Raw genomic sequence first — 17,919 nt, 5'->3', positions numbered from 1 at the left:
TTGCGCCGCTTGGCACCTTTGGGGATAGGGTTGACATCAAAGCTGATGCAGACGATGCTTAAGGGGAAAAAAACAAACATTGCTGATCGTAAGGAGTCTAATTCTTTTACCGGTACACTATAAGCGTAACAATTACTAAGTTCAAATATGGTACAGTTGATTTCTGCTTCAGTCGGCCGCCAAATCGGAACCCGCAGGCGCAATAGCCGAAGCGATTCCACCGCAGTACAGCGGTAGCAGATCGCTACGAGACGTGTGACGTCACGCACTCTTCTACCTACGCGGCCAGCGTCTCAGATTAAAGCAGTCAACCGTCCGCGCAGAATTACGTGAAATAAATACTACAATTTTAAATAATCGCGGCTTGTGGGTGCAATTTCAGCGATTTCACAGAAACTCGCAAGGCGCGTTTGTGTGCGTACTTGTATAACTGCATCTAGAACACAATATTAGATAAATGTTTAGTTTGAACATGAATGTAACCTTTAACGTTGCAGTCTTGAAATTAAAATAAAGTCGCATTCTAAAGTATAACGTTACTGCAATTGCCTAGAAATGTTAAGATGTTTTTTTTATGTTCGGTGCTTCGAAGGAGTAAAATTCTTTTGCACCAGGGGGTGCGCCGTCAGAGACGGTATACAAGTAGCAGCGGAGGTTCCTTGAGCCAGAGGCGCCCCCGTCGGAGACGGTATGTAGCGAAGACTTGAGTGCAGGAGCTTGAGAGAAGAATAACTGAATATTTATATACACAGTATTTATTTACATGTACAACAGAGATACAAGGTGAAATTGGCTAACAGGGAAAATTCCCAACTCGGCATAGCCGAAGATGCAGAGCATCTAAACCTAGCCCAGAACGCCGCACTGGGCCCTCGGGCTCGGTTTTACCCCCTGAGGTCCAGCCCTAATTTCCACAACGTCCAATCACCACAAACATCAACCTGATTGGTTGGTTCCGACGTCCAGCTCCCCCTTGAACTTTAAAAGAACTAAACCCTCTATCTTACTGAAAAAAAAAAAAAAAAAAAAGAAAAGGAAAAGCAAACTTCCTAGGGTCACGTCCTTCCTACATTCCGCGGTACACCTGGCCGTTCACGTGGCCGTTGCAAACGTTCGTGTCAATGAGTACCGTTGCTACAAAAAAAAGGAAAAAGAAAAGAGTGGTCAGTGGTTCTGACACAGCTCGGCTGTCGTCACGAGCGAACCGCTTTTGTTAGTGCTCGCCAGCACATTTCATCGGGCGCTTGCGTGAACGAACGTCTCACCTGCGACTGCGAGGTCGAGACAGCGCGCTCAATCCGGTGTACAAAAAAAAAAAAGGAAAAACAAAAGAGCAGTCAGCGGTCCTGCCACGGCTCACCTGTCGTCACGAGTGCAGCGCTATTGCTAGGCGCTCGCCACCGCATTCCATCGGGTGACCGCGTGAATGTGTGTATCACCTGCGACTGCGGGATTGAAACTGCGCGTGCAAGCTGGTGTTCACCACGTCACTGGCTGTCACTCAGCTCGTAACGTGTGTCATCCTAAATGGCTTTGCGTGCTTCGCCAGGTGCCTCGCGACGCCCTCCTGTCTGCGCACCACCTGCGTCCACTCATGCTACGAGAACAAAGAAGCTGGGCTGGTAGCCACATACTTTCCCTGACTTCCCGCACTAATCCGTAGTGCCCATCGGTCCCTTACACGCCCCTTCTAAGATTCTACATGGGGCCCAATGACGCCGTTTAGAATTCATTCATTCAAGGAACCGATGAAGCCTAGCGCCTCTTCAGATGTATGCACTACTGGTCGAATGCGACCGCAACACTGCATCCGGGCGAACAATAACCAGATATTGCAGGGGCACCACAACAACAAACAAAACACCATGCACACAGGCATAAAAAGCAACACAGAAAGCAAAAATCAAGAGTGATCACTCACACAAACACAAAGTTTGCGTGCACAAGTTGCGCCTCACACAAAGTTCAAGTTCATGCGTAGGCATCAGTTCTCGGGTTCGCGCACACCCTGATTATCCTCGCGAACACCCACACATACACGCACACTTGCAAGGCTGCAGCACTCATTAGCGACAGTGTTTCGTCCGTGTACGCCAACCTGAGTCTCCCCGGTCGCACCCCCTGCCGCTGTGTGCGCTCGAGCCGGCGTGCGATTGTCTTGGGCCACAGTCACAACAGAGTGAAAACTCAACCGCTGGTGTTCCCCGGGGTCGAATACCTCCTGGATATCACAAGGGCCTAAACACTCAACATGTGATGCTCCCGAGGGTACGCTCTGCCCGTTACGCCGCGGCAGTGCGTCTTGTACCTTGCCCTGCTCACTTCCTTTGCACGAGTTAACCAAACCCGTGCGACGCTGAGTCTGGCATACTGAACAATACGGTACCTCACGCGTGCCTGCAATGCGTGAGCCATCCACCTGTCCACTGACACTTTACCTCACTGGGAACATTTCGCCTCATTCCCTTCGCCACAAACAATCTGAACGCCGTGCCCCGCCTGACAGGCGTTTGTCGGCTCCGTGGTTACACCGAACATTGAGACTTCAGGAGCTGCCGTCCTGTCTCCTGACTCAATACTGTCTAGCGACAATGATTTATCCTCGGACGACGCAGTCAGGCTTTCGTAGGGTGCGTATGAAAATTGCACGGCGCTCTCTACATTCTGTCCTACTGACGGTCTCCATTCGTAGCCTCGAAAGGGGAGCTCCTGCTAAAAACAGTAGTACAGGGCACTTCATGCAATATGCTAGGCGCAGTGTGCCGTTGCAACTGCGAGGTATTTCCACCTCTCGCTAGCTCCACAAGGTCGCGTCGGTTCTCCGTACTAGGTTCTCGCTGTCCGAACCGCTCCTTCTCGGAGCTTGCCTGAGGCTGCTTTTGCGGCACCGCAGAATCCGTTTCATAGGAACCTGACTCGCTTTTTGCCGATGCCTGGCCGCTTTCCTTTCGATCTTTTGACGCTGGGGAAGCCATAATGACATCCTCACTCAAGGAGCAAGTCAATAATTGACAGCTGTCTGTCATCAGACACTTTGCAATCGATTGTCTCGATTACTCTTGGGCAATCAAAGCTGGGCTGCTCGTTTTCGTTGCTGGCCTCCCGGAGCGGCGGTAAAGCTGCACTGTTTTAGCGCCCTGCCGGAAGCCTAGCCTCGCTTCAAGTCCGTTCTGTAGCTTTGCCCGACAAACAGATGCTACTGTTAACCGACTGGTTGTCCACCGTTACTTCACTGCTTAATAAGCAATTGTTTTCCGGCTCTGGTGGTGTAACTATAGTGGCTCTATGCGCCCACTGCCCTCATCCCCCGTGTTGCCATAGCGATCTTCTGATCAGCTTCATGGCGCTCCGCTATTGCAGTTTCAATCGCGCGGTCCAAATCGAGCATACTGCCCCCAAAAATGAGCGCTCAATTTAGACTGCGATTCTGCCTGCAGCTCCTTTAACCGCGCCTGTTCCAAAATTAGTCTTTTATCCATTTCTAGTTCATTTCCTCTACCGAGGTTTCAAATGAGAACATCCATGCGGGCCCACGCACCCTTAAAACTGCCCTACCGGCTCGAATGCAGACAGAGGCACGAACAATGGGACCAGGAAAAAATCACGGTTTCGATGTGTTGATCCCCTTTGCACGCTCTCCAGTGTCGATGTCCGCCGCCACCTTCAGTGGAGCCTGCGATGCGCTGCCGCTCGCCTCGGGCCTTGGGTGCGTTGCTGCCTACTTGCGTAGTCCAGTTGCTGACAGACGCGCTGCGCTTCCTAACCGGCTGCAGTCCCGCGTCTCTGGTCCGTTCTTCTGGTCCTTGCTGCTACCTCTCCTGGTTTCCTTTGCTGCTGCTTCTTCTGCCTGCACCTGGTCCATCCAGGTAGTCGATGCCTTGACTTGCTGTAGTCTTCACTCCTACTTCCGCTGCCTTCCTTGTCTTCTACTTGGCCAGTAGAGACAATCATATCAGACTGCGCCAGTAATGTTCCTTTGCACCCGGGGTGCGCCGTAAGAGACGGTATACGTGCTGCAGCGGAGATTCTTTGCGCCAGAGGCGCACAGTCGGAGACTGTATGTTGTGAAGACTTGAGTACAGGAGGTTGCGCGAAGAATAACTGAATATTTATATACACAGTAAATATTTACATGTACAACAGAGATACAAGGTGGAACTGGCTAACAGGGAAATATTCCCACCTCGACATAGCCGAAGATGCAGAGCATCTAAACCTATCGCAGAACGCTGGACTGGGCCCTCGGGCTCGGTTTTACCCTCTGAGATCCAGCCCTAATTTCCATAACGTCCAATCACCACAAACATCAACCTGATTGGTTGGTTCCGACATTCAGCTCCCCTTCTCTTACTGAAAAAAAAAGAAAATCAAAATTCCTAGGGTCTCGTCCTTCCTACATTCCGTGGTAAATCGGTAAACCTAGCTGTTGCAACGTTCATGTCAATGAGTACCGTTGCTACAAAAAAAAAGGAAAAAGAAAAGAGTGGTCAGTGGTTCTGGCACAGCTCGGCTGTCGTCACGAGTGAATCGCATTTGTTAGTGCTCGCCACCGCATTCCATCGGGCGCTTGCGTGAACGAGCGTCTCACCTGCGACTGCGAGGTCGAGACAGCGTGCTCAACCTGGTGTACAAAAAAAAAGGGGGGGGGGGGGGAGAAAAGAGCTGTCAGCGGTCCTGCCACGGCTTGCCTGTCGTCACGAGTGCAGTGCTATTGTTAGGCGCTCGCCACCGCATTCCATCGGGTGCCCGCGTGAATGTGTGTATCACCTGCGACTGCGGGGTTGAGACGGCGCGTGCAAGCTGGTGTTCACCACGTCACTGACTGTCACTCAGCTCGTAACGTGTGTCATCCTAAATGGCTTTGCGTGCTTCGCCAGGTGCCTCGCGACGCCCTCCTGTCTGCGCAGCACCTGCGTCCACTCATGCTACGAGAACAAAGAAGAGCTAGGCTGGTAGCCCCATACTTTCCCCGACTTCCCGCGCTAATCCGTTGTGCCCACAGGAGGCAGCGATCCAACAATGGCGCATAATTAATTCCACAGTTAATGTTTTCTCTGCACCTGTGTTACAGCTTAGTTAAAATGATTAGTCTTATCAAAATTTCATTGTGATATCTCAGGCATCTTTCTCTAGGATATATTTATTTTTGTGAAAAGCGTGTGGATAAGAAAGTGTGGCAATATTAGGTATATTTCAACACTCGTTGCGTTTCTATACACGTCAATGTTTTTTCCTGCAAAGCATAAATTATCAGTTCTGAATTTTTGCAACGCAGTGCGCAGACATACTGTTTGATCGAGGTTTCATATAAAACAATTAAAACTGGCAAATTTGAAAAACAAACCACGTCGTTACTTGCAGTATATATATATATATATATATATATATATATATATATATATATATATATATATATATATATATATATATATATATATATATACACGGCAAGTAAAGATGAGCTTTCTTTTTCAAACTTGGTAATTGATTTATATGAAATCTCAAACAGTATGTCTGCGCACTTTGCTCTCAGAGCGAAACGTATCAACAAAACAGAAGGCAGATGAGGCAAATAAAATTTCATACCCTTACGAAGTCATGGACCTCTATGGCTGCTTATTTTGTCGCAGTTATTCATCGGGAGTGCACACACGAACGATACTATAGATGAGTATCTGCGACTTTCAAGTACTTGTGATATCTTGTGATTTTGTGAGTATTTGTGATATCTTGGACTTGATTAATTTGTTGCTAGCCTTGGCGCAATTACCCATTTTCTTCAGAACTTCTGCTAAAAGTTGCTAAGTAACGACACTGATTGGTTTGCTTTCACATCCATTTTAATCTGAAACAGATTACGAGCGGAAGAGGGTTAGCATAAAGGTCCGGGTGAGACTACAACGTACGCTTGTATTTCATGTGCTTGTTCAGAGCAAGGTTCTTCCTTGCAACTTCACACTAAATATGTGAATCATGTCCCCAACTGGGCGTCCTGAGCTATACGTTGGCTAAGAATTTTAAGCACGACACACGATTCCGTATGTATGCTGGCATAAACGATCGTACCCGCGGTATATCATGCATGAAGTGGAAATTAATGCTTACGAAATCGCTAACGCCGTTTTTAGGACACACGTTGGGTTTTAATTTAAAGGTATGCACGTAACTATATGGGGCAAAACAGCAAAGAAACGAAATACAATACATAGGCGCGAACTGTTGGTCGACTGCCACTTGTCACCTTTAACTCCCATAATCCACAGGAGCCTTCTCTGTATCACAGCCTTCTTCAACCATTCCGGTAGCGATTTGTGCAGGTAGGCACGAAACACCCCAGCATGTCTTCCTTGTCTTGCGGCCGATAAAAATTGGAATCGACGGGTAGGGTACAGGCGGCACCGACCTTTTCCCCACCCTCAACGGAGCGGCGGAGGGGGTCGCATGCATCGAGGCACACTTAAAGCCCACAAAAACCAGGTGTTCCTGCGTTCACTGTAACAGTGATCACCACCGAGGTGGTTCGTCTGGCAAAGTTTTAGCCATCCTCTTTCGAAACGCCCCTCCAAAGATGTGCCTTTCGGCGCCTCGTCGATAACATGCATGTGCTCCGGCACAAGGCTCCAAGCTTCGAAACGGGGATGGTGCAAAAACTCAAAGCACCCAAACGGTTAGTAGGCGTTTCTTCCAGTTCGCAATACCCGGCGACAGCTGTCGCGAGCCGGGTACCTTGCCGGCCTGTTTATCACCGATTCCTGCAGCTCACGTTTCTGTCGCCTTTTCTCACGTGCCAGGAGGTCATGATAAGCACTCGTAAAGCGCGCCGAGAAGTTGTAAAAGGTGTTTGCCCCCCTCTCCTTTGACGAGACGAAAAGACTGTGACGATGGCTCTAGCGCGTGCTCCCTCCGTCGCCAGCCAGCCCAGGCTGAAGATACCGTTTCCTTAAACTGCAGAGCGGGCACCTGGTCGAGCGCTGGCATCCACTGGCAGCATGAGGCGGACACGCGGGGACACTTGGCTGGAGCCACCGAGCCGGCGCTGCTGCTGCTACTGACACGCGCTGCAGAGACTGCTCCCCGTGCCAGCTGGTCACAGTATGTGCGTCCCTCGTAACGCCCTTTAGTGTATGGTCTCGCGCGCGACAGTTGCACAAGCATCACTCCATATTGCACTCCTTGCAAACATGCGCACAATAGACAGTGAGAAAGGCACTTTCTGTTCTCTCGTCGCTTACGTTTTGAGCGCTGTACATCGGCGCTGTAATGTACATTGGCGCTGTACGTCAGAGCAAAGTTCGACCGACAATTTACGTCATGAAGCACGAGGTCATTACGTGTGGCGCAAAAACCTGTTGCCGCGCCTCAAGTAAGTAATCTGTTGGGACATTCAGCTGCCAGGTGCGCAAGCTGCCACCCCAGCATCTGTTCTACTTGAAGCATTAATTTCAGGTTTCCTCGGCAAGAGCAGATTTACAGGTTGCTCCTGGAGGAGGCGGAGCCATTGAGACCATGTATTAACTTTTGCATTAAAAAAAGGAAGGGATTCAGTCGATTTTCTAACAAAATTTCTGACTTCAGGGGGAGGGGAACACCCCCCCTCCCCCCCCCCCCAGCTTGAGGAACATAGTTGGGCGCCGCAAGCCACCAGCTAACGGCCACTTGGCTCTTCCACTAAGACCCAGTAAGACTACTCCCGACGATAAAGTTTTCTCTCTCTGTGTGGCTAGTTAAGTAAGGGGAAAGTGGCAAGCACTTGCTGTTTGATGAAACTCTACCACTACCAGATGGGAAGCCGGCTATTAGAGCTGGCTTGCAGAATTTCATGATACATATACGCTCATGATAGCTCCATGATACATAAATGATGCTATGCTACAACATGCAACAGGAGTACATCTAGCATACATCTCGGCTGCATATTCAAATAGCACTTAAAGGTGCTTAATTCCCAAGGACACATTACAAGCCATCCAGAATGCATGAGCAAGGGAAGCTCACATCTTCCCCTTAAACGTCAACGTGAGTGCCACACAATTACATAGTCTTTTTATGTTGGAAAAGGTTAGCACCAGCTCAGTTCAGAATTCGTTTCTTTGTAGTAATATACTTAATAATTGTCTAAAGTGAGTCATTTTTGAATATGAACTTCCTTGTACAGTCCGGCTTTAGATCCGTTTCCTTTAGAACTAACATCTGTATTCAGTTCTGTAATGTTTTGAATAAACCAGAGATAAACAGAATTAAAGCATTTTGCAAATGAAGTTAAAAGCAAGGACAGTAGTTTCATAACTGGCTTTGGGAGCCCAGCTGCTGAACAAAGATTATGTGCAATGGCATTGAGATGCTTGCTAAAGACTGTGCAATAAGCTGAATATGCCAAAGAAAGTCCTCTCCACTTGGTATCAAGTGAAACACTATTGAAATGTTGTCTTTATGGTTAGCTAGCTAGTACTATATATAATGCTGAAGCAGCCCCTTTTTAACTTGACAAGCATATATACATATGAAAATTCATTCCCAAGTGCTGAACAATGCTGTGAAAATCAAATTTATAGTAGTATGCAAAAGCACAGCAACAAATCAGACAGCTAATATTCTGAAGAATTTAAAACTTCCTCAAATGCATTAACATGCCGATGATGTCAAGCTGTTCCTGCAAGCCACCTCAACAACCTCATTGGTCACCAGTAAATAACAGATGATTGAAACCCTTCTTCCATCTCTCTGCTCTTCTGAATAATATATGAAAGGATTGTGATAGCACAATGTTGTGCGTTGCCGAGAACAGGTTTTTGCAATACATTGTGCAGAGCTCACATCTGCCCGTTTGCCATATAACAGAAAAATAAAAAAAAATAGTAGGTAGGCAGGCATCCGCAGAGAATGACAAAGCAGGAAAGTAGCTGTGGTCAGCATGATAAAAGCATTAAAACTACAAAAATGATCAGCGACATGTTACTGCCAAGAAGTGATGGCTAATGTGCACCTCTTTCTTCTGTTTCAGTCAAACCTTGGCAACCATAATGGAGCAAAACAACACATTATCAGTCATCATGTTCATGTAAGTAACACATGGATTTTTATTGCACTCTGCTACAGTGGTTAAGTGGGAAGGCTAGACTGCTGATTCAGCCGTTTGATCCCGGCTGTGGCAGCCACATTTCAATGGAGGCGAGACGCAAAGCGCGTATGTATTGTGCCATGCCAGTGTATGTGAAAGAACCCCAAGAGGTGGAAATTTCTGCAGTCCTCCACTATGGAATCCAGCTTAAGTGATGTTTTTTTAGGATGTTAAACTCTCCAAAACTAAACAAAACCAAAGCAGTTCTGTCCATGGGACACTTTAGCATGCATCCGAAAGGAGCAGCCTGTGGCTACAGTATCACAATGTTGTCTATTAAACTGTAAACAGAACTACAACAATATTATAAATACTGATGCCTTAGTTGTAACACCAGCAATGAGCAGTCACTTTGCATTACAGCATACCTCAGAGGAATTGCATACTTTACGGAACTTACTGGCAAATAAGAAGGTAATACTAAACTATTCAATGAATATGAAAAAAAAACAAAGGACTTCAGAAATTGCAAATTCAGAGACACATTATGTGCATTACAGACATGTAAAAAACTCATACATTCAGATTTTATTTTACCAGTCCACCTTGAGTGTGCCTAGCAGAGCTTTTTGTCACAGATTTCCATTAAACAATTTTTTTTTTGTAACCATAAAACTGTAGTGACTGCTCACTCTAATGAAAGAAAAACACAAGCTTTAAGGTAACAAACCTGCAGTTACAGCACGATAGCTGTGAGCAGATATGAACTAGCAGACAATGACTGTCACCGATTATTAGCTTTTAGCACACTGGCATGTGCAGCATGCGAGGATGCCAAAATGCACAGTTGACTTTCCATCCAGGGGAACAAGGCCCTTTAGGCATGCTAGTGCAGTCGATTGCTGGTTAGATATCTCAAGGTTAAAGTTGCAGACTCGTTGAGCAGTATGATGTATTTTGTGCACTAAAAGAACTAATCGCAAAAAGTTATAAAAGCAAAAAAAAAAAAAGGAAATTATTCACTTCACTCCAGCTTTAAAACACCTGTCTTTTTTGTGAGTAGCATTTTGTGCTCTTGGCAGCCAGGTTAAATTCTTTTTTCCTTGATAAGGAGTGGGCGAGGCTTACGTTGGCACAAAACTTTATGATGCTATCTTGCTAGGCCTGGAGATTTCAGCTGCAGAAAAGAAGAAACAATTTTCTTTTTGCACCACATTCGCAGTGAAGCTTGAAAGAGCGCATTTCTGAGAGTGTCAGATGGAAATGCAGACCCTCAGATATTCACTTGGGTTTTCAGTGCACGATGACTCGTAGGGAAGGGATTGGCCCAACGGAGTCAATATCTGAGAAAGTTGCAGATTTTGTTTTACTGACGGACTTCTTGTCGACGTAACCATCAACGTAGAAAATGAGCTTCATGTCACTCTTTTCTGCTGCCATGGTACTGGTCGAATTCATATTGCACTCAATACTTAGTGCGCTGCTTATAGGTTCCCAACTTCCATTAGGCCATCCACCTGCCTCTGCCATCTCAACACGTGCTTCTTTACGTTGCCGACAGAGTAAAGTGCATGTTGTCAGTAGGCATGTTGCCAGACCTGGGAGTCTTTGCCACATTCATTAATTCCACCGCGTTGATAGGCACTGGATGGGCGTCATATGATCATTTGCTGTCAAAACATGTGATGCTGGACTCCAAACAACCTGTCCAAAACATCTTGAGACAGTCTCGCCATCATAAGGTATATCTGAATCCCATTTAGAGTCAAGTACTCAAGGAAGACCAGTGCATGTATTGCTGTACTTGCAGTTCGGCGCAAAGCAATTAAGCGATATCCCTAGTAGTTTTCGCTAGTTTAGGAGCTGTTATACTGTCCGGAATCATCTAAAGCTTGTCTTTACACTGAACTGTCTCCAAAATCCATTTCACATGAACCTGACTGCCATCAAACAAAAAATAACAAGAAGTACCGCTATTCTCAGCGCAGCTGACCGTGCATCAACGCGTTAGCAGATGATATGAAAGCGTCGTTTTCACTTTCTGTTCTCAAAACTGACATCTTCTACTGCACTGCACCGCGCTAGTCGAACCACGCCGGGAGTTGCTAGCAGCTTACAGAGCGCAGGGGGTAATCCCGGACAGCGTAGCTGTGCTGCTGTGGCCGCCAGGCAGTGTGCACGTCTGCGCGCGAAAACATGTGAGCCTGTGTCAATTCGAACAGGCGGGCTTGATGTCCCGCCTGTTTCACCTTGCCAGATAGTGCACGCTGTGACCAAATGCTCCGCGTGTGCTATCTTGGATGATAATGGCCGATCGCCCCACGTTGGCCATCAATTTTGTAGTCTGCCGCCTGCGTGCATTGTAACGGCGACATGGACACAGCATGCGTGCGGATCGTACCTCTTTACATGGACCTTTGTGCTTCTGCACTGAGCTGTGCATGTGCAAAGTGCTCAATGACCTAAGACATTTGCGGGCGGGCCTCTAGCAAACTACTGTACATTGTGCCATAGTGCATATATTTACCTTTATTTTTACCTACCCTGTCCTTTCTATCGCTTCCTCACTATCCCTGTATTTCTGCCGCCACAGTTCAGGTGCTTCAGACAACAGATACCGGGGCTGGCAAACACTTTTTCCTTCCTTTTGGATATACAATAAAATAACCACATACTACTACTACAACTACCAATCACAGTGTGTAAATTTCAGTAATTAGTGGCTAATAAACTTTACTTCGGTTAAAAGCAACGTGTATGTAAGAATTTACAAGCTTATTATGAGAGCAGCCAAGTAGCAGACAACATGCATTGCAGCGATAGGGGAGTGGTCACAGCGCCCATTTTGTAATCATCAAGCTATATATAATCAAGCGAAGCAGTGAACTACTCCACATGGCACACCTACTCATCTAGCCACCGTAACCGAGCTCCTTACACAAGCTTTTATAAAAACAGAGTTATATTCCTTCTGTCACTCTAGAGTGAATTGGGGATTTTCTCTAGTCTATAATTAACCTCACTGCAATTCTAAAACACTCTTCTATTCACCTTGTCACTTTTGTATCCTAAGGTACACTTTGCTTGGTCTGGTTGTTCCGATAGTTTTTACAATCTATACTAATGATCTATGCAGCTTATGTAGAGACTCGGGTTCAATTATTTACTCGTGAATATACCCCACAAGATTTCTAGTAACAATGGCTTTCTTCAATCAGACATCGATGTAGCAAACTCATTTTGTTCACCCTGGCTGATTTATTTTACTGATTAGTCAGACTCTCACTACTTCTATTAATAAAATCATGCAATGAACTTTGAACTATATGTGGGCGCATCGTCAGTTTTTTTTTTTTTTTTTTATCCCCTACGCGTTGCATGCTTTCCCTCGCAGCGCCAAGGCCTACCTAAAGCTTGCTTCCTGAGAGTGCTGTTAAGCCTGCCGGTAAAAAAAATAAAAAATTCACAGAGATCATAGGTAATGCACAGAGATGCACTTTACTATAACCAATTTTTACCCAAAATGCCTTTATTATAAGAGGGGAAAAATATACAGTCGTCTATGGAAGATCAACTGGGGCTTCAGTTTCACTTTAAAATATCAAAGTTGTTACTGTATCTGAGCTTACTGTAGTGGGGTTCTACTGTGACCGCACTGCTTTAGCACCCGCTAACCATGCGCTTTTTTTCTAAACTACTTTAAACATGCACCCATACAACTGTCAAACCACACTAATCTGGCCTAAAGTTTAAATATGCCACAGGTATTTGAGACCGTGACTTAGTCTACCCAATTAACATCACATCCTTACAATGCTGTGCTCAATTGTTCTTCCAACTGCCTGCTTTAACAATGTAGCAGCTTTAAAAGGACGTGCCGAATTTAAAAAAAAACTGATCATACACTTGTAATTGTGCTTAATTACCACTTCTCCATAAACTTCTTCAGGTGTCATTTTGAGACTGTTTCTTGCCATATTCTTCTTCCATAAGGTTATCTTAAAAAAAAAAAAAAAAAAAAACTTGCAGCCTACCACATAATGCAAACTCATTCACTTGCCATGGTACAGTTGCAACCAGACATTTTCACAAAAATGAACACAGAATTTCAAGACCTCATTTGCAGTGACGGGGGAATCCAGTGATGTCATCTTTTTTTTTTTGGCATACATGTTTTACGCATTTAGTCTCGTTCGTTTTATTGATCTCAATTTGGTTGCCATGTATTGTCCATTAAACCCTCACCCCTTATACCTCTGTGAGGGGTTTAATGGGTAAAGTGAATGAATAAACTGATTCAGCAGTGGCCGTGGAGAGTTTAAAACTTATTTATGCGCTACAGGAGCAACAGCCATGATGGTAACCCAAATTTCATGATTTGCCTGCTGAATCTGCACCTTCTGTTATGACTAGTGCTAAAACCACCTGTCCCGATAACATTGATGTGTATTACTTGCCCTAACAGAACGGCTTGACATTCACGTATGATGCAGGGCCATGTTTGGTGGAAGCACATTTCTACTGTTCCTGCTGTGCTACTGCTGCCAACGCAAAATGAGAGAGAATGCCTTCGCACCTCTGGACCATGCATCAGCGACCCACCATGCACAAGTGAGTGAAAGGGCATTCACGGCTATAGCCACTTGCATATTTTTATCTGGTGGATTTTCATGAGCAAAAACGTACAAGTGAAGCCCAGATAGACTAAAATCTTAGTTAAAATTATTGGCTATATCAAACACAAATGATCCCCTTGAAAATCCGGTGCTAAAGTATGAATGTCACACAGAATATAATGAATTATCACTTCGCTGGCAACTTGATATTTCGGACTGCATGCCATACCCCAGCAAGTGACCCTTCTAACCGCGCACTGTTCTAGCATCACAAAGACCGGCTGAGAGACCTTCGGCGCTGGCAGCACTAGCGCTGTGAAAGGTGGTGGGGTGTGTCCGCGGTCACCCTATGATATCTTGTACTCTCCTTTCATGCCACATTGCTGTCATTTAGAGAAGCCAACCTAACTAAAGCCTAGTGGCAGGCCTCGGCTGGCATGCTTTGCTCACTTCGCTGGCATTGCAGAGCCCAGCTGTTAATTTTAATGAGCGATTATTCCAATTGTAGCATACTAGAACCTAATCAGAAGGGAAAATGATTGGGCGTGTTGGTTCATCGTCAACACTGCGAAGCGCTCAAAATCACAAAGGAAGAGGAGGGGACAAGACAATAGCGCACTTTCAACAAATGTTTATTGCGGTTGCGGTCCTTTGCGATTTTGAGCGCTTCGTAGTGTTGACGTAGAACCTAATGACAGGCAGTGGCTAGATCCTAAGAACCATCAGCTGCAGCTTCAATGTGAATCAGGTTAGGCCTACCAATGTGAAGTTAGGAGGTGGGCAGCAAGTTGCTGCAAGAAGAGCATCACTAGCGATAGGTGTAATGTATTCTTGCTTGTAGGTCACAGATAAGATGATTTGCTGAAATCTTTTATATATCAAAATACGAATACAGTAAGCCCACTCATAACAGTGCAGTTATAATGAATTTTTCCTTATTACAAAAGAGTGTGAAGCTATCTTGAAAATATTTGTTAGAGCAGTGACGCTGCATTTCAGATAAAATGAACAACCATGGCTGCACCACTTACAATGAATGAGGTGGCACTATAATACATGTTTACTTCTTGCCAGCGTGATACCAAAGAGAGTATGCCAGCTTCCTTAATACACTCCCGCCCCTTACTTACTACCTGTATATATGGTGAATTCCAATCACAGAGCAAGAGCGTTCCACACACTCCGCAACAGAGCGACCGAATCCAGTGGAGAGCATGCGTTCAGACTCTGCCTTTAGAAGACTCGTGCTCCGGCCGGAGCAAGTAGGTAGCGCTCACAAACTGACTGAGGAAAAACCTGTCATTCCTTGGGCTTGTCTGCACTTCATGTACCTGCCGTATCGTCTGTTTTCAAACCTGTAACAGATCTAAGTTGTTCCCGTTGGTTCTCCAGATGTTAACATCGTCCACGCGATCGTTTCGTTCAAGGTCGCTCAGCCAGATGCGGGTGCACACGGCAACAGTTCTTTAGCACTTTTTCGAATAAAACAGACGCATTGCGCCGTTTTCAGCTGCCCGAAGGCTACCAGTAATTGAATGGCTTGGAGTTTACAAAATTGAAGCACATAAAGACAGTTTTGCAGTCACTCTTTGAGATGAGGCTGCTCTCCAATCTCCTGTCCCCAAGAGAGAGCACTAGTTCGTGACGAGAATTTGCATCCAAAGCGGCGGCAAGTACTGATTGTCTGCTAAAAAGCACAGAGGATGAAGCCTGCGCGACTTAGACTACAAGCGGGCGGAAATCGAGAGCGCCGCTGAAGGAATACGTCACGAAAACTTCCGGCCAGCTCCGCCGATATCGGGGGAGCAGTTTTGACTGCTTGAAGAAGTGACCTTGGCTCGGCAATTGCTCCCCATCTCAGTTTGAAAGACGCGACCCGTGTTCTGGATCTGCGTTTGGAATACAACTGCTCTGAAAAGAGCAGAAAAAGTTCCTCTGGAAGCGCTCCAGTCCTGCGATTGGAATCCACCATTAGTGTCCCTAAAATGATTTGATAATATCTGCATCGAAAGACGGAAGTGCACTATGGACTATGTATGTAAAAAAAAATCTCTTCTATTTTTTGGGGGGCTATTATAAGGCAATTCCACTTAATACGAACTTCTGATACAACCAATGCAACCTGCATGGCTGTTTGGTTCATTATAAGTGGGCTCAATTGTATATGCACTATTTCACAATCTCCTTAGAGTCAGTATATATCAGGTACCAGGGTTTGACTGTATAACAAAATACCTTGATCTATAAGTTCTGAAGAGCACAGCAGCGAGAGCTGGAAGCCGGTTTAACTAAGACAAGCATTTTTGCATTACATCTGCACCAAGATGTGTCAGATGCACCTCTGGAGTACTCCAACTTATTCAAGTATCATATTATCTCAACAGGTAACAACCGTCGCAGTGCAGCCGACTCAGATCATACCAAGCGGGCCACCTCCAACTTATGATGCAGTTGTCAAGAAAGACCCTGCTGATTTGGAGCCACCTCCATATGAAGTTGCTGTGGCCAGTCTTCAAGCGAGTGGTTATGTCTAAAAGTGTGCAGTGCAGCTTATTTATTCAATCCTCCAGCCTCCACAGTGCTTTCAAGTTACACCGTGTATGTGTGTGCCCAATCGACACGAAGGAAGACTCTCCAAAGAAGCGCAAGGCAGAACTGTGCACATTACCCACATTGTAGAATGTGAGATCGTGTTGTGCAAAGCAACATAAAACACATGAGTCAAGCTTATTTATTTACCTGCCCATCATCAAATAGTGATCTTGCTTTTGCTGACAATTCTTATCACAGCCACTAATAAAGACTTTATTGATGGTTCGATTGTCACTTCTGCACCAAGCAGTGATGGAAATGAAAGTTCGTAACATAAATATATCTTACACAACACACACACAAAATTTCTGAACAGGACAGCCTGCCAAAAATACACTTCCAGAAAAAAACAAAAATGAAAGAATGCATAGCTAGCGAGAAGCCATCAACTTGTCAAAAATAAAACTGCAGAGAAAAAAAAAAAAAGCAATGCATAGCTACGTGCTTTAGTCTTCAACCTGTCAAAAGAAAAAAAAAGCCCTTCAGAAAAAAAAAGCAATGCAAAAAAAAAAAAAAAAAAGCCCAGCATTAGTCTTCTTCCTGTGGGACAGCACCTGCAAATTAAAGACATGCAGTTCTGTAGGCAATACTCATGTCATAAGTCCATGAAACTTAACATCAGACAGGTCAGTACGCAGTACTTGACAATATGTTGCAAGGCAACTGCAAGGTTAGTAAAGTGCTATCTGCAGACCATGTATTTTTTTTTATATATATAGCATATATAGGTGCCATTTTTGGGGAGAGTGGTCTCTGATCAGAATGTGGCACCCTATTACTGATACAAGCAAACTTTTACTTGTCAGTGTACATATATTTTAATTATCAAATGGATTTAAAACCAGAACTAGCGCACAGTTTTGTAGGTTTATGCTAGAGATGGTGTGGACCAACAGTCAATCTTGACTAATTTTACTCATTTCCTTCAAGTGCACAAAGTGCCAGATTATCACCCGCATGAAAACTAACACGAGAAATTAAACTTCAAAAGCTTCTGTATTGAACTAGCTTCTATTTAACCTTTTTGGCATTTCAATCTACTAATTAGTACTTGCAATGCAATGAAGTGAAGCAAGGAGACTTCCAGATTGCTATGCAACAATAGGTCAGTCGGGAGCAGTACAATGCGAGCAGTACTCACCTGACTCCAAATCCATGATGTTGAATTGGCCACTCACATATGCCATATCTTCGTCCTCGTAAAAGTCACTGTAAAGGTCTCTGTAGCGTGAACGCCCCTCTGTAGAAAGTAAATGAAATGGAATTGCATTCATGTAGAGGAATATTGCCATTTTAAATGCACCTAATGAAACTAAAAATAATGGTGGGAACATGCACAAGGAACACTAAGAAGACTGCTCATAGGCAAGAGGTACATTTTTATCATAAGGTTCCCAGAGGTGCGCCCACTTAAGTTTGCAGGCTTCGTATACACAAAACAGCTAGAGAAGCCAAAATAATAACAGAGCTAATGATGAAGCCAGTGATGTAGGTTAATCAAAAATTCTGTTGGTAGCAAATAAGAAAGTGATAAAAGCCTCACATGCAATCAAAAATGTGGAAAGTAGCTGGCGAGGATCATAGTTATGATACTGGTAAAATGTAATTTGAGGCATTTAGCATTAAAATTTGCAACCTGTATAAAAGTTGATG

At 45.1% G+C, this 17,919-nt stretch overlaps 2 protein-coding genes across 2 annotated transcripts in view; one reads left to right on the top strand and one right to left on the bottom strand.

Annotated features, from left to right (window-relative positions):
• LOC146205708 (uncharacterized) overlaps window positions 1–16,692 on the top strand; it is a gene marked incomplete at its 5' end in the record, with an annotated part of 70,171 nt that extends 53,479 nt beyond the window's left edge. Inside the window, 4 exons of the mRNA XM_084590367.1 lie at window positions 6,952–7,092; window positions 9,002–9,058; window positions 13,552–13,669; window positions 16,059–16,692. Of these exons, the coding sequence (XP_084446493.1) occupies window positions 6,952–7,092; window positions 9,002–9,058; window positions 13,552–13,669; window positions 16,059–16,208 (466 nt within the window). The remainder of the gene's footprint in view (window positions 1–6,951; window positions 7,093–9,001; window positions 9,059–13,551; window positions 13,670–16,058) is intronic.
• The window catches only part of LOC146205706 (putative RNA polymerase II nuclear localization protein SLC7A6OS), a 36,175-nt gene continuing 34,696 nt past the window's right edge, over window positions 16,441–17,919 (bottom strand). Inside the window, exons 6-7 of the mRNA XM_084590365.1 lie at window positions 17,408–17,506; window positions 16,441–16,820 (exon numbers count right to left, since the gene is read on the bottom strand). Of these exons, the coding sequence (XP_084446491.1) occupies window positions 16,795–16,820; window positions 17,408–17,506 (125 nt within the window). The 3' untranslated portion in view covers window positions 16,441–16,794. The remainder of the gene's footprint in view (window positions 16,821–17,407; window positions 17,507–17,919) is intronic.

This window comes from Amblyomma maculatum, chromosome 1 (assembly GCF_055883805.1).
Source record: "Amblyomma maculatum isolate TAMU_Amacu chromosome 1, ASM5588380v1, whole genome shotgun sequence".
Lineage (NCBI taxonomy): Eukaryota > Metazoa > Arthropoda > Arachnida > Ixodida > Ixodidae > Amblyomma > Amblyomma maculatum.
The sequence above is the reverse complement of the archived record's forward strand: the minus strand, read 5'-3'. Positions and strand labels throughout refer to the sequence as shown.